The 14,439-nt window shown below is 36.4% G+C and overlaps 1 protein-coding gene across 3 annotated transcripts in view; it reads right to left on the bottom strand.

The window, feature by feature from the left end:
* Nucleotides 1–13,612: 13,612 nt before the first annotated feature.
* The window catches only part of RRAGB (Ras related GTP binding B), a 51,154-nt gene continuing 50,327 nt past the window's right edge, over nt 13,613–14,439 (bottom strand). For 2 of the 3 annotated variants that reach the window (XM_049644644.1, XM_049644646.1), the window contains one exon: nt 13,613–14,136. In XM_049644644.1, coding sequence (XP_049500601.1) covers nt 14,039–14,136 — 98 coding nt within the window. In that variant the 3' untranslated portion in view covers nt 13,613–14,038. The remainder of the gene's footprint in view (nt 14,137–14,439) is intronic. The other variant, XM_049644645.1, reaches the window with a different exon arrangement.

The following is a 14,439-nucleotide window of genomic DNA, read 5'->3' as shown; positions in this document are numbered from 1 at the left end:
AATTAATTAATAAGAAACCTGAAGAAAGTCATTGATAACAATACAGTAATAGTAGGGGAATTTAATAACCAACTTAGAGTAATGACAGATCATCTAAGGAGAAAATCAACAAGGAAACAATGGCTTTGAATGACACACTGGACTGAATGGACTTAACAGATATATGTAGAACATTTTCCTGTAAATCAGTAGAATACACATTCTTCTTGAGTGCACATGGAACATTCTCCAAAACTGATCACATACTTTGTCACAAATCAGTGCTCAACATGTACAAAAAGATTGAGATCATACCATGCATATTTTCAGATCACAATGCCAAGAAACTTGAAGTCAACCACAAGAAAAAATTTGGAAAGCCTTCAAATACATGGAGGTTAACAAACATCCTATTAAAGAATGAATGGATTAATGAGGAAATGACAGAAGAAATTAAAAAATAATACATGGAAGCTAATGAAAATGAAAACATGACAGTAATAACTCTTTAGGATGCAGCAAAGGCCATCTCAAGAGGAAAGTTTATTGCAATTCAGGCATATGTCAAGAAGCAAGAAAGGTCTGAAATATATAATCTAACCTTATACATAAAGAAGCTAGAAAAAGAACATCAAGTAAAGCCTAAAACCAGCAGAATAAAGTAAACAATAAAAATTAGAGTAGAAATAAATGATATAGTAAGAAAAAAAAACAGTAAAACAGATCAACAAAACTAAGAGCTGGTTCTTTGAAAGAATTAACAAAATTGATAAACCCCTTAGCAGACATATCAAAAAGAAAAGAGAAAGGACCCCAATAGATAAAATCATAAATGAAAGAGCAGAGATCACAACCAAAACCACAGAAATACAATTTTAAGAGAATACTATGAAAAATTACATGCCAACAAACTGGGTAATCTGGAAGATATATATAAATTCCTAGAAACATATAAACGGCCAAAACTGAAACAGGAAGAAATGAAAAATTTGGACAGACCCATAGAGAGAAAAAAAAATGAATCAGTAATAACTACAACCCAGCAATTGCACTACTAGGTATTTACCCAAAAGAAAAAAATGCTGAATTGAAGGGGCACATGCACCCCAATATTTATAGAAGTTCTATCAACAATAGATAAATTATGGAAAGAGCCCAAATGTCCATCAAGTGATAGAAGATTGGCATATATATATATATATATATATATATATAATGGAATACTATTCGGCAATCAAAAAGAATAAAATCTTACCATTTGCAATAACATAGATGGGATTAGAGTGTATTATGCTAAGCGAAATAAGTCAGGCAGAGAAAGACAAATGTCATATAATTTCACTCATATGTGGAATTTAAAAAACAAAACAGATGGACATAGGGCAAGGCAAGGCAAAATAAGATAAAATAAAGATAAAATATTTTAAAAATAAGACAAAAAGAGAGAGGCAGGGAAACCATAAGAGACTCTTAAATACAAAGAAGAAACTGAAAGTTGCTGGAAGGTAGGTGGGTGGGAAGATGGGCTAAATAAATGTTGGCATGATGGGTATTAAGAAGGGCACTTACTGGGATGAACACTCGGTGTTATATGTAAGTGAAGAATCACTAATTCTACTTCTGAAACCAATACTACACTACACTATAACTAACTTGAATTTAAATTTAAAAAGAAGATGATATAATTATAAACATATGCACTCAAAACCAGAGTTTCTAATATAAAGAAAAGATTGATATATATCAAGGTAAAAATAGGCAGCAAAACATACATAGTAAAAGACTACATGAGTCCACTTTCAATAACTGGTAGATCATGCACACAGGAAATCTATTATGGAAAAACAGATTTGCACAACAGTATAGATCAAATGGTTTTATCATACATACACAGAATATTCCACCCAATAGCAGAATACATATTCTTATCAAGCATGCACAAAACATTCTCCACGTTGGAGAATATACTAGGTCACAGAGCAAGAATAAACAAATTTTAAAGATTGAAACTATCCCAACAATCTGAGTACAATAAAATGAAAATCAATATCAGTAACTTAAGGGAATGGGGAAATTCACAAATACGTGAAAATCAACCAACAGCTGTTGAACAACCAGTAGGTCAAACAAAATAACAAAAGGTAGTAAAAATGTATCTCGAAACAAACCAAAAAAAAAAAACAAAAAAAAAAACACAGCATACCAAAATGTATGCGATGAAATAAAGGCAATAGTTAGAAAAAATTTATAAACCCATTTTTAAAAAGTTCTCAAATAAACAACCTAATGACATCTCAAGAGACTTCAAAAAAAGAAAAAAATTGATTAAAATAAGAAGGAAAAAATAATGAAAGCACAAATAAATCAAATATAGGATCAACATTTTATTTTTTTTTTTTAATTTTTTTTTATTTTTTATTTTTTAATATATGAAATTTACTGTCAAATTGGTTTCCATACAACACCCAGTGCTCATCCCAAAAGGTGCCCTCCTCAATACCCATCACCCACCCTGCCCTCCCTCCCACCCCCCACCAACCCTCAATTTGTTCTCAGTTTTTAACAGTCTCTTATGCTTTGGCTCTCTCCCACTCTAACCTCTTTTTTTTTTTTTCCTTCCCCTCCCCCATGGGTTTCTGTTATGTTTCTCAGGATCCACATAAGAGTGAAACCATATGGTATCTGTCTTTCTCTGTATGGCTTATTTCACTTAGCATCACACTCTCCAGTTCCATCCATGTTGCTACAAAAGGCCATATTTCATTTTTTCTCATTGCCACGTAGTATTCCATTGTGTATATACACCACAATTTCTTTATCCATTCATCAGTTGATGGACATTTAGGCTCTTTCCATAATTTGGCTATTGTTGAGAGTGCCGCTATAAACATTGGGGTACAGGTGCCCCTATGCATCAGTACTCCTGTATCCCTTGGATAAATTCCTAGCAGTGCTATTGCTGGGTCATAGGGTAGGTCTATTTTTAATTTTCTGAGGAACCTCCACACTGCTTTCCAGAGCGGCTGCACCAATTTGCATTCCCACCAACAGTGCAAGAGGGTTCCTGTTTCTCCACATCCTCTCCAGCATCTATAGTCTCCTGATTTCTTCATTTTGGCCACTCTGACTGGCGTGAGGTGATATCTGAGTGTGGTTTTGATTTGTATTTCCCTGATAAGGAGCGACGTTGAACATCTTTTCATGTGCCTGTTGGCCATCCGGATGTCTTCTTTAGAGAAGTGTCTATTCATGTTTTCTGCCCATTTCTTCACTGGGTTATTTGTTTTTCGGGTGTGGAGTTTGATGAGCTCTTTATAGATTTTGGATACTAGCCCTTTGTCCGATGTGTCATTTGCAAATATCTTTTCCCATTCCGTTGGTTGCCTTTTAGTTTTGTTGGTTGTTTCCTTTGCTGTGCAGAAGCTTTTTATCTTCATAAGGTCCCAGTAATTCACTTTTGCTTTTAATTCCCTTGCCTTTGGGGATGTGCCGAGTAAGAGATTGCTACGGCTGAGGTCAGAGAGGTCTTTTCCTGCTTTCTCCTCTAAGGTTTTGATGGTTTCCTGTCTCACATTCAGGTCCTTTATCCATTTTGAGTTTATTTTTGTGAATGGTGTGAGAAAGTGGTCTAGTTTCAACCTTCTGCATGTTGCTGTCCAGTTCTCCCAGCACCATTTGTTAAAGAGACTGTCTTTTTTCCATTGGATGTTCTTTCCTGCTTTGTCAAAGATGAGTTGGCCATACGTTTGTGGGTCTAGTTCTGGGGTTTCTATTCTATTCCATTGGTCTATGTGTCTGTTTTTATGCCAATACCATGCTGACTTGATGATGACAGCTTTGTAGTAGAGGCTAAAGTCTGGGATTGTGATGCCTCCTGCTTTGGTCTTCTTCTTCAAAATTGCTTTGGCTATTCGGGGCCTTTTGTGGTTCCATATGAATTTTAGGATTGCTTGTTCTAGTTTCGAGAAGAATGCTGGTGCAATTTTGATTGGGATTGCATTGAATGTGTAGATAGCTTTGGGTAGTATTGACATTTTGACAATATTTATTCTTCCAATCCATGAGCAGGGAATGTCTTTCCATTTCTTTATATCTTCTTCAATTACCTGCATAAGCTTTCTATAGTTTTCAGCATACAGATCTTTTACATCTTTGGTTAGATTTATTCCTAGGTATTTTATGCTTCTTGGTGCAATTGTGAATGGGATCAGTTTCTTCATTTGTCTTTCTGTTGCTTCATTGTTAGTGTATAAGAATGCAACTGATTTCTGTACATTGATTTTGTATCCTGCAACTTTGCTGAATTCATGTATCAGTTCTAGCAGACTTTTGGTGGAGTCTATCGGATTTTCCATGTATAATATCATGTCATCTGCAAAAAGCGAAAGCTTGACTTCGTCTTTGCCAATTTTGATGCCTTTGATTTCCTTTTGTTGTCTGATTGCTGATGCTAGAACTTCCAGCACTATATTAAACAACAGCGGTGACAGTGGGCATCCCTGTCGTGTTCCTGATCTCAGGGAAAAAGCTCTCAGTTTTTCCCCGTTGAGGATGATGTTAGCTGTGGGCTTTTCATAAATGGCCTTTATGATCTTTAAGTATGTTCCTTCTATCCCGACTTTCTCAAGGGTTTTTATTAAGAAAGGGTGCTGGATTTTGTCAAAGGCCTTTTCTGCATCGATTGACAGGATCATATGGTTCTTCTCTTTTTTTTTTGTTAATGTGATGTATCACGTTGATCGATTTGCGAATGTTGAACCAGCCCTGCATCCCAGGAATGAATCCCACTTGATCATGGTGAATAATTCTTTTTATATGCTGTTGAATTCGATTTGCTAGTATCTTATTAAGAATTTTTGCATCCATATTCATCAGGGATATTGGCCTGTAGTTCTCTTTTTTTACTGGGTCTCTGTCTGGTTTAGGAATCAAAGTAATACTGGCTTCATAGAATGAGTCTGGAAGTTTTCCTTCCCTTTCTATTTCTTGGAATAGCTTGAGAAGGATAGGTATTATCTCTGCTTTAAATGTCTGGTAGAACTCCCCTGGGAAGCCATCTGGTCCTGGACTCTTATTTGTTGGGAGATTTTTGATAACCGATTCAATTTCTTCGCTGGTTATGGGTCTGTTCAAGCTTTCTATTTCCTCCTGATTGAGTTTTGGAAGAGTGTGGGTGTTTAGGAATTTGTCCATTTCTTCCAGGTTGTCCAATTTGCTGGCATATAATTTTTCATAGTATTCCCTGATAATTGTTTGTATCTCTGAGGGATTGGTTGTAATCATTCCATTTTCATTCATGATTTTATCTATTTGGGTCATCTCCCTTTTCTTTTTGAGAAGCCTGGCTAGAGGTTTGTCAATTTTGTTTATTTTTTCAAAAAACCAACTCTTGGTTTCGTTGATCTGCTCTACAGTTTTTTTAGATTCTATATTGTTTATTTCTGCTCTGATCTTTATTATTTCTCTTCTTCTGCTGGGTTTAGGCTGCCTTTGCTGTTCTGCTTCTATTTCCTTTAGGTGTGCTGTTAGATTTTGTATTTGGGATTTTTCTTGTTTCTTGAGATAGGCCTGGATTGCAATGTATTTTCCTCTCAGGACTGCCTTCGCTGCATCCCAAAGCGTTTGGATTGTTGTATTTTCATTTTCGTTTGTTTCCATGTATATTTTAATTTCTTCTCTAATTGCCTGGTTGACCCACTCATTCGTTAGTAGGGTGTTCTTTAACCTCCATGCTTTTGGAGGTTTTCCAGACTTTTTTAGGATCAACATTTTAAAAGTAAAAACTATCAAGCAAATTAAGAGTTGTGCTTTTCTTGAAAATATGAAATATATCCAACTTTTTTCTGGGCTAACTAAAAGAGAGAACTGAAATAGAAACAATCAGAACTTTAAAAGGATTTTAACCTGACTCAGCATTATACTTGATTCCACAGAAATAAAAAACTCTCAAATGATTAATTATGAAAAATAATATGCCAATAATTTAAACCATGTAGATCAAAGGAAGAATTTCTGTAAACATACAACATGCAAAGACTAAATTGAAAAGAAATTGAAAGCCTGATCATTAGGATAGCATCAATAAACAAAAACCTTCCAATCAACAAAGCCCAGAGCCATATGTTTTCAAGGTGGATTCTATTAAACATTTAAATGTTAATTACTATCAATAATTTTTCAACTCTTCTAAAATTATAAAGAAAGATGAAACAATTCTGAATTCATTTTAGAGTATGAGAGGAAGATAGTGGCAGACTAGGTAGACCCTAGGCTCGCCTTGTCTTATGAACACTAATTATCAAATCATCATAAATACCACAGAAATCAATCTGAAGGCTGACAGAACAAACTCCACAACTAAAGGGAAAGAAGAGGCCACATCAAAGAAGGTAGTAAAGAAAGAGATATGGTTTATGGGAGATAGAGACTGTGGGTTTTATGGAGGGGATGGAGCCATGGTCATGTAGATAGATGGACAAGAGAGAGAGGAACATACAGTGGAATGCACAAGGAGAACACTGCCCCAAAGCAATTGGCTTGGAAAACAAGTGGCTGAATTTCCTGAGGTTTTACAACCAGTGGGGCTTAAATCCTGGAGTTTAAAATGCCAGTGGGCTTGGCTGGGCTGGGGATGGAGGGCACTGCCCTGCTCCTGGAGAGAAGGCAGAGAAAAAACCAGGGGGCAGACAGCATGCAAACAGTGATCTGAAGAGCGCCTGGAGCACACAGTGGGGAGAATATTGGCTCTTCTCAGAGCACATGCCTGAGAAGCAGTGTTCACAGAGACACCTCTCCAGGGACAAAAGAGCTGGTTAGTGCCATTTCCCTCCATGGTCCCTCAGCATAATCACAGAGTCACCTGCAGGAAGCAGTGCAGTGCCAATTGGCTGTGAAACTTGCTTACACCAAGCCCCACCTCCTGAGATCTGGTGGAACTGCCTTTCTCAGTCACTCTTGGCTACATCCCTATGTGGTGGGCCCCTTCCCCAGAAGAACAGTACAAACCCCTGCCCAAACCATGTCTCCTGACCAGAGATTTCCATAGGGACTTTGTTCTAGTGAAAGTAGTATCACATCTTATTTCACAAGCAGACCAGTGCACACTGAGTTAAACACTCGCCAGGGTTTAACATTCAGGCCAGGGACAAACACTGCCCACAGTAGGCAAGGAGAGCCTCTGCAGATGACTGGCCTGAAGGATAGAGTAGCCAGAATACAACAGAAGGACACACAGCACACACTGGAGACACTTCCTGAAGCACCCAGTCCTGGGCTCTACATGACCTCTTCTTCATAATGCCATGTCCTTCACGAACTGGAGACATAACAGGATTTTTAAACACTCAGAGTAAGGCAGAAACTTAGATAAAATGTGGAGATGGAGGTATTTACCCCAAATGAGAAAAGATAAGACCATGGCAAGAGATCTAGGCAAAAGAGGTATAAGTAACATGCCCAGTGGATAATTTAATGCAACCATCATAAGGATACTCACTGGGTTAGAGAAAAGAATAGAAGAAATCAATGACATCCTTACACAGAGAATAAAGAGTTAAATAATTAATATGAGATGAAGAGTGCAATAAGTGAGATTACAAACATGCTTGATGTAATGAAGAGTAGACTGGAAGAAGCAGAAGAATGAATTAATGACCCAGAAGACAAAGTAATAGAAAGCAATGAAGCTGAACAAAAGAAAGAAATAATTATGCAACCAAATAATAGACTTTGGGAACTCCGGAAACCATCAAACATAATAACATTCATATTACTGGAGTCCTAGAAGAAGAGAGTGAAATAAAGGCAGAAAATTTATTTGAAGAAATAATAGCTGAATACTTCCCTACCTGGGGAAGGAAACAGGCACCCAGATCCAGGAGGCACAGAGATATCCCATCAAAATCAACAAAAGCAGGCCAAAACCAAAACAGACTACAATTAAATTTGCAAAATACTGTGATAAAGGAAAAATCTTAAAATCAACAAGACAAAAGATGTCTTTAACTTACAAGGGAAAACCAATAAGGCTAGCTGGAGGTCCTTCAACAGAAACTGGCAAGACAGAGGGAGTGGCATGATATATTTCAATGCGCTGAATGGGAAAATCTGTTGCCAAGAAAATTCTATACAGCAAGGCTATCATTCAAGTAGGAGAGACAAACAAAACAAAACAAAACAAAAACAAACAACACACACACACACACACACACACACAAAACCCTAAAAGAATTCATGATCACTAAACCAACACTACAAGAAATATTACAGGGGACTCTTTGAGTGCCAAGGAGAGACCAAAGTTGACAAAGATAATAAAGGATCAGAGAAAATTTCCAGAAACAGTAATAAAATGACAATAAATACATACTGATTAAGAATTACTCGGGCTCTGTGCTGACCGCTCAGAGCTTGGAGCCTGTTTCAGATTCTGTGTCTCCCTCTCTGCCCCTCCCCTGTTCATGCTCTGTCTCTCTCTGTCTCAAAAATAAATAAACGTTTAAAAAAAAAAAAGAATTACTTTGAATGTAAATGGACTAAATGCTCCAGTTAAGATACATAGGGTGTCAGAATGAATAAAAGGCAAGACTCATTGATATGCTGCCTACAAGAGACTCATCCTAGACCTACAGACACCTTCAGTTTGAAATTGGGGGGGTGGATTTTATCAAGAAAGGATGCTGTATTTTGTCAAATGCATTTTCCGTATCTATTGAAAGGATCACATGGCTCTTATCCTTTCTTTTATTAATATTGATGTACACATTAATTTGCAAATATTGAACCAGCCCTGCACCCAGGTATAAATCCCACTTGTTCATGGTAATAATTCTTTTGATGTAGTGTTGAATTGGTTTGCTAGAATCTTGAAATTTTTTGCATCCAGATTCATCAAAGATATTGACCTATAATTCTTTTTAGTGCAGTCTTTGGTTTTGGAATCAAGGTAATGCTGGTTTCATAGAATAACTTTGGAAGCTTTCCTTCCATTTCTATTTTCTGGAATACTTTGAGGAGAATAGGTATTTATTCTTCTTTAAATGTCTGGTAGAATTCCTGTGGGAAGCCATCTGGCCCAGGACTTTTATTTGTTGGGATATTTTTGATAAGTGATTCAATTTCTTTGCTGGTTATGGGCCTGTAAAAATTTTATATCTCTTCCTCTTTGAGGTTTGATAGTGTGTGGGTGTCTAGGAATTTGCCTGTTTCTTCCAGATTATCCAGTTTGTTGGCATATAATTTTTCATAGTATTCTCTTATAATTGTATTTGTGTTCTTGCTTGTGATCTCTCCTCTTTCGCTTATTTTTATCTATGTGGGTCCTCTCTTATCTTTTTGAGAAGTCTGGCTAGGGGGTTATAAATTTTGTTCATTCTTTCAAAAAACCAGCTTAGTTTCATTGATCAATTCTACTGTTTTTATGGATTTTATATTGTTTATTTCTAATCTTTATTATTTCCCTTCTGCTGGCTTTGGACTTTATTTGCTGCTCCTTTTCTAGCTCCTTTACATGTAAGGTAGGGTTGTGTATTTGGGATCTTTCTTGCCTCTCCAGGTAGGCCTGTTTGGCAATGTATTTTCCTCTTAGGATGGCCTTCGTTGCAACCCGAAGGATTTGGACTGTCATATTTTCATTTTCATTTGCTTCCATATATTTTTAAATTTCTTGTTTAATTTCTTGGTTCACCCATTCATTCTTTAGTAGGATATTCTTTAACATCCATATATTTGAAGGCTTTCCAAATTTTTCCTTGTTGTTCATTTCAAGTTTCATAGCATTGAGATCAGAAAATATGCATGGTATGATCTTAATCTTTTTGTACCTGTTGAGGGCTGATTTGTGACCTGATATGTGGTCTATTCTGGAGAATGTTCCATGTTCACTCACCATATATGAAAAGCCTGCAGCTAATATCATCCTCAACAGGGAAAAAAATGAGAGCTTTTCCCTTAAGGTTGGAAACATGGACAGGGATGTCCACTCTCACAAGTCCTAGCCACAGCAATCAGACAACAAAATGAAATAAAACACATCCAAAATGGCAAGAAAGCCAAAGTAATGTTGAAAAAGAAACCCAAAGAAAGAGGCATCACAATCGCAGACTATAGCCTCTACTACAAAGCTGTAATCATCAAGACAGTATGGTATTGGCACAAAAACAGACACACAGACCAATGGAATAGAACAGAGAATCCAGAAATGGACCTACAGATATATTGCCAAGTAATCTTCAACAAAACAGGAAAGAGTACCTAATGGGAAAAAGACAGTCTCTTTAGCAAATGATGCTGGGAGAACTGGACAGCAACATGCAGAAGAATGAAAGTGGACCACTTTTCTACACCATAAACAAAAATAAATTCAAAATGGATGAAAGACCTAAATGTGAGACAGGAAACCATCAAAATCCTAGAGGAGAAAGCACACAACAACCTCTTTGACCTCAGCCACAGCAATTTCTTGCTTAACATATTTCCAAAGGCAAGGGAATTAAAAGCAAAAATGAACTATTGGGACCTCATCAAGATAAAAAGCTTCTGCACAGCAAAGGAAACAATCAACAAAAAAGAGAGCCCAGACAAGCAACAGAAAGAAGACATTTGCAAATGACATATCAGATAAAGGGTTAGCATCCAAAATCTATAAAGAATTTACCAAACTCAACACCCCAAAACCAATAATCCAGTGAAAAAATGGGCAGAAGACATGAATAGACACTCTTTCAAAGATGTCCAGATGGCTAACAGAAACATGAAAAGGTGCTCAACATTGCTCATCATCAGGGAACTATAAATCAAAACCACACTGAAATACCACCTCACACTGGTCAGAATGGCTGAAATTAACAACTCAGGAAACAACAGATTTTGGCGAGGATGTGGACAAAGAGGAACCAGAACCTTCTTGCACTGTTGGTAGGAATGCAAACTGGTGCAGCCACCCTGGAAAACAGTGTGGACGTTCCTCAAAAAATTAAAAATAGAATTACCCTATGACCCAGCAATAGCACTACTAGGAATTTATCCAAAGTATATAGTAGTGCTTATTTGTAGGGGTACATGTACCCCAATGCTTATAGCAGTGCTATCACAATAAATTATGGACAGAGCCCAAATGTCCATCAACCTATCAACTGATGAATGGATAAAGAAGATGTGTGTACACACACACACACACACACACACACAGTGGAATACTACTCAGTGATGAAAAAGAATGAAATCTTGCCATTTGCAACAACGTGGATGGAATTGGAGCATATTACGCTAAGTGAAATAAGTTAAAAAATACAGATATCTTATTTTCACTCATATGTGGAATTTGAAGAAGCTTAACAGAATATACCATAGGGGAAGGGAAGGAAAAGACAACACAAAGGATCTTCTGCTGGCTATGTGAAGACATGCAGGGAGCACGTGCAGATCCAAGGAGTGTCAGGAAATTGCAACAGATTTTGTATCTAACTGTCCTCTGGGGGATCATGGGGCTCTGTATCTCATAATGCTATCACATTTGATAGCCTTGAGACCAGAACATCGCTGACATTTCAGCAATTACCCCATTCACCCTTCCAGACTTACAATACACTCTCTAGAAATAACTCCACAGGGATAATCCTTATAAGCATTTATAAGCTCACACTTAATAAACACTCAACTAAAGGTAGCACTGTTTTCACTTGGCAATCCACATAAAGTTATATATCCTATTGAGAGAAAATAAAGCTGGTTGAAACTGGGAAAAGCTAGCTCCCTACACAAATCACTACCACTACTCTATGCTAGTAATGGTTTCCATTTACAACGTACTTTTAAAGTAGAAGCTTCCTAGTTATTATGTTTGTGTAAAACAGTGCTTCACAAACTTTTAGATCCCTTTGAAAATCAGTGGTCTATATTATATATTAGTTCATATAATGCCTTCAACTTATCCTTATAAACTTAGTGAACACGTTTTCATACTCCTCTTTCTACATTTCTTCTTTTCCCTAAAGCTGTGGTTCCTCAAGTATAGTCCATAGACCAGCAGGATCAGTATCTGCTTCACCAGGGAACTTGTCAGAAATGCAGACTCCTGGGTCCCACCCCAGACCTACAGAACCTGAAAATCTGGGTACCGGGTGTGGGGCAGCAGTGTGTTTCAACAATTTCTCTTCCAAGTGATTCTAATGCCTGCTCAAGTTTGAAAACTATTGCTCTATCCTAATAACATCACTAACATAGCCTATAAAAACCATCATTTCATTGTATCAATAATCCCATAATATGCTTTCACTATTCACTTGTGTTTATTTCAGTTTCTAGGTGGTTCCATCTTGGACAAATATCTATCACAAAACATATTTTTGTCTTCAGTGACAAAGAAGACTAGTTGGTCATTACAATAGGGAGGATTAAGCTAAATCATAACTTAATTTTTCTAACCTTTCATTCTTTTATGCATCCTCTAAGTCCAAATTATAACTAGAATCTGAGCAAGGGTTGAACAAGAGCAAATAATAACTACATTTTTTTCACTTACCTAATTTAATGTCTATATCTGTATCTATCTGTCCACTTTCTAACTACCTTCAAATATAACCCCATATATTGAGGATAATGAGAACATATCAACTCATGACTCATATTAGTCACAGAACAGACCCCCACTTCATTTACTCTTCTTCATTTTCCTAGATATTAAGAAAATAAAGAATCTAGAATATCTACTAAAAAACTCCCCTTCTGCAGAGGACTAATACAACCGTTGATAAAATTAGTTCCATGACCTTTTAAAGCTTGATAATTTTAACCTACATAATGTAGGCAACCTAAAAACCATGTTCTTCACTGCTTAGTGAAAACTATTTCTCTCAACTGAGGATAAGATTGGGAAGGGTGAGGTTCTGTTGGTCTAGAAGAGTTTTCTTCATGATATAGAGAGGAGAAATGAGATGAATACACTGTGTTATAGATTTACCAAATGTTTTTGTGTTCTTTTATTGTACCTACAGAAGCAGAAAAAGGGGTTTGAGTAATTCTAGTTAGTGTTATCAAGCTCCATTTCTCCTAGTTTACAATGCTTCATCTTTTCATTAGGCGATGAAATAAAACACATCTTCTTGAAAAATATTTTAATATTACTTGATCAGCATAATGTAATTATGGGATAATTAGATGGAATGGAATACATCCCATTAGATGTAATGGGATACATAAATTTAATCATTCCTGGACCACAGAGAAAGAAGATTTATATCTCATAAATCTTATCTCTTTTCCCTCAACTTTTTATTCATTCCTTCTCCAGCTGCAACCTAGAAGAAGCTTTCAACACACCTCAGGCCTATATTACTGCCACAGCTTCTCTAGCTGCCACCAGTCAGCCCATATAGTCTAGGTTAATTTTCTTTCAAAATTCCTTTCACATAATTCCCCTCCTCAAAAACCTACAATGGTATCCTATTTCCTATCACATAATATCTAAACTCTTCTAACTTTAAGACTATAATCTGCCTCCATCCTTCCTATCCAACTTTATTCTATAATATTTCCCAAACAGCAGATCCCCTCCCCATAGGATAACTATGAAATTCATTTGCTCTTCCTTAGGGAAAAAGTTGAAAAGACAAGGAAAAGAAAACAGACACTGAAATCCCTAACAGCAAAAGTTTATTTACAGTTGAAGTTAAGGAATAATTTTAATGCATGCTGAGAAATTAGTAATATTCCAAATTATAGGTTACTATCCAATGAGGAATACAAGATGATGTTGGAAAAGGCTATGGCATACACAACTATTAGAACCAGGTTATCAGAACACACACTATTAGAATCTTGTTATCAGAACACTTACATATCACATACTTTTATGTCACATCAAGTCCATGAACAGCTCATTTTCTAACTTCTCACTGGCTATTTTAGTAAACAGCATTCAAGGTTAAACGTTGAGACTGATGTGGGGAAGAAATACACAAGTGGTAAGCATCACATTTCAGAGCTTACATATATGAATACAACATTAAGATTAATTAAGAAACAGTATTTCAAAATTTTTTGAAACAACATGTGGCAATGTTTAGCGCATGAGGAGACACTGTTTTGGTCCATCCACTCTTTCCAGCTTTTCAAAGTGTTTCCTGGCATTGCGGATGTTGATCAGAGTAGCTGCAGAAGCTGAGGGTAGGGAGGGTAGGGGTGGAGGAGATACCCAACATAATAAATACAAGCAGCCAACGGAATGTCTGACTAGTAAAAACAAATAAATAAACAAAAGAGAGCCAAATCTCTCAAAATAGGTCACAGAGAATATACAGGAATAGGAGGTCCCAAATTAACTATGATTTAATTTTTCTGGATAAGCAGATTTGTTTATATTTAAATATATTTCCAAAATAAAATTTCCAAATCTTTTTTTGGTTCATTTTTAGAATAAAACCCATTATGTTATGCTGTATTTTAATATTAACCTAAGTAGGA

The sequence above is a fragment of the Panthera uncia genome, chromosome X (genome assembly GCF_023721935.1).
Source record: "Panthera uncia isolate 11264 chromosome X, Puncia_PCG_1.0, whole genome shotgun sequence".
Classification (NCBI taxonomy): Eukaryota; Metazoa; Chordata; class Mammalia; order Carnivora; family Felidae; genus Panthera; species Panthera uncia.
Note: the sequence above shows the minus strand (reverse complement) of the source record. Positions and strands in the feature narration are given on the sequence as shown.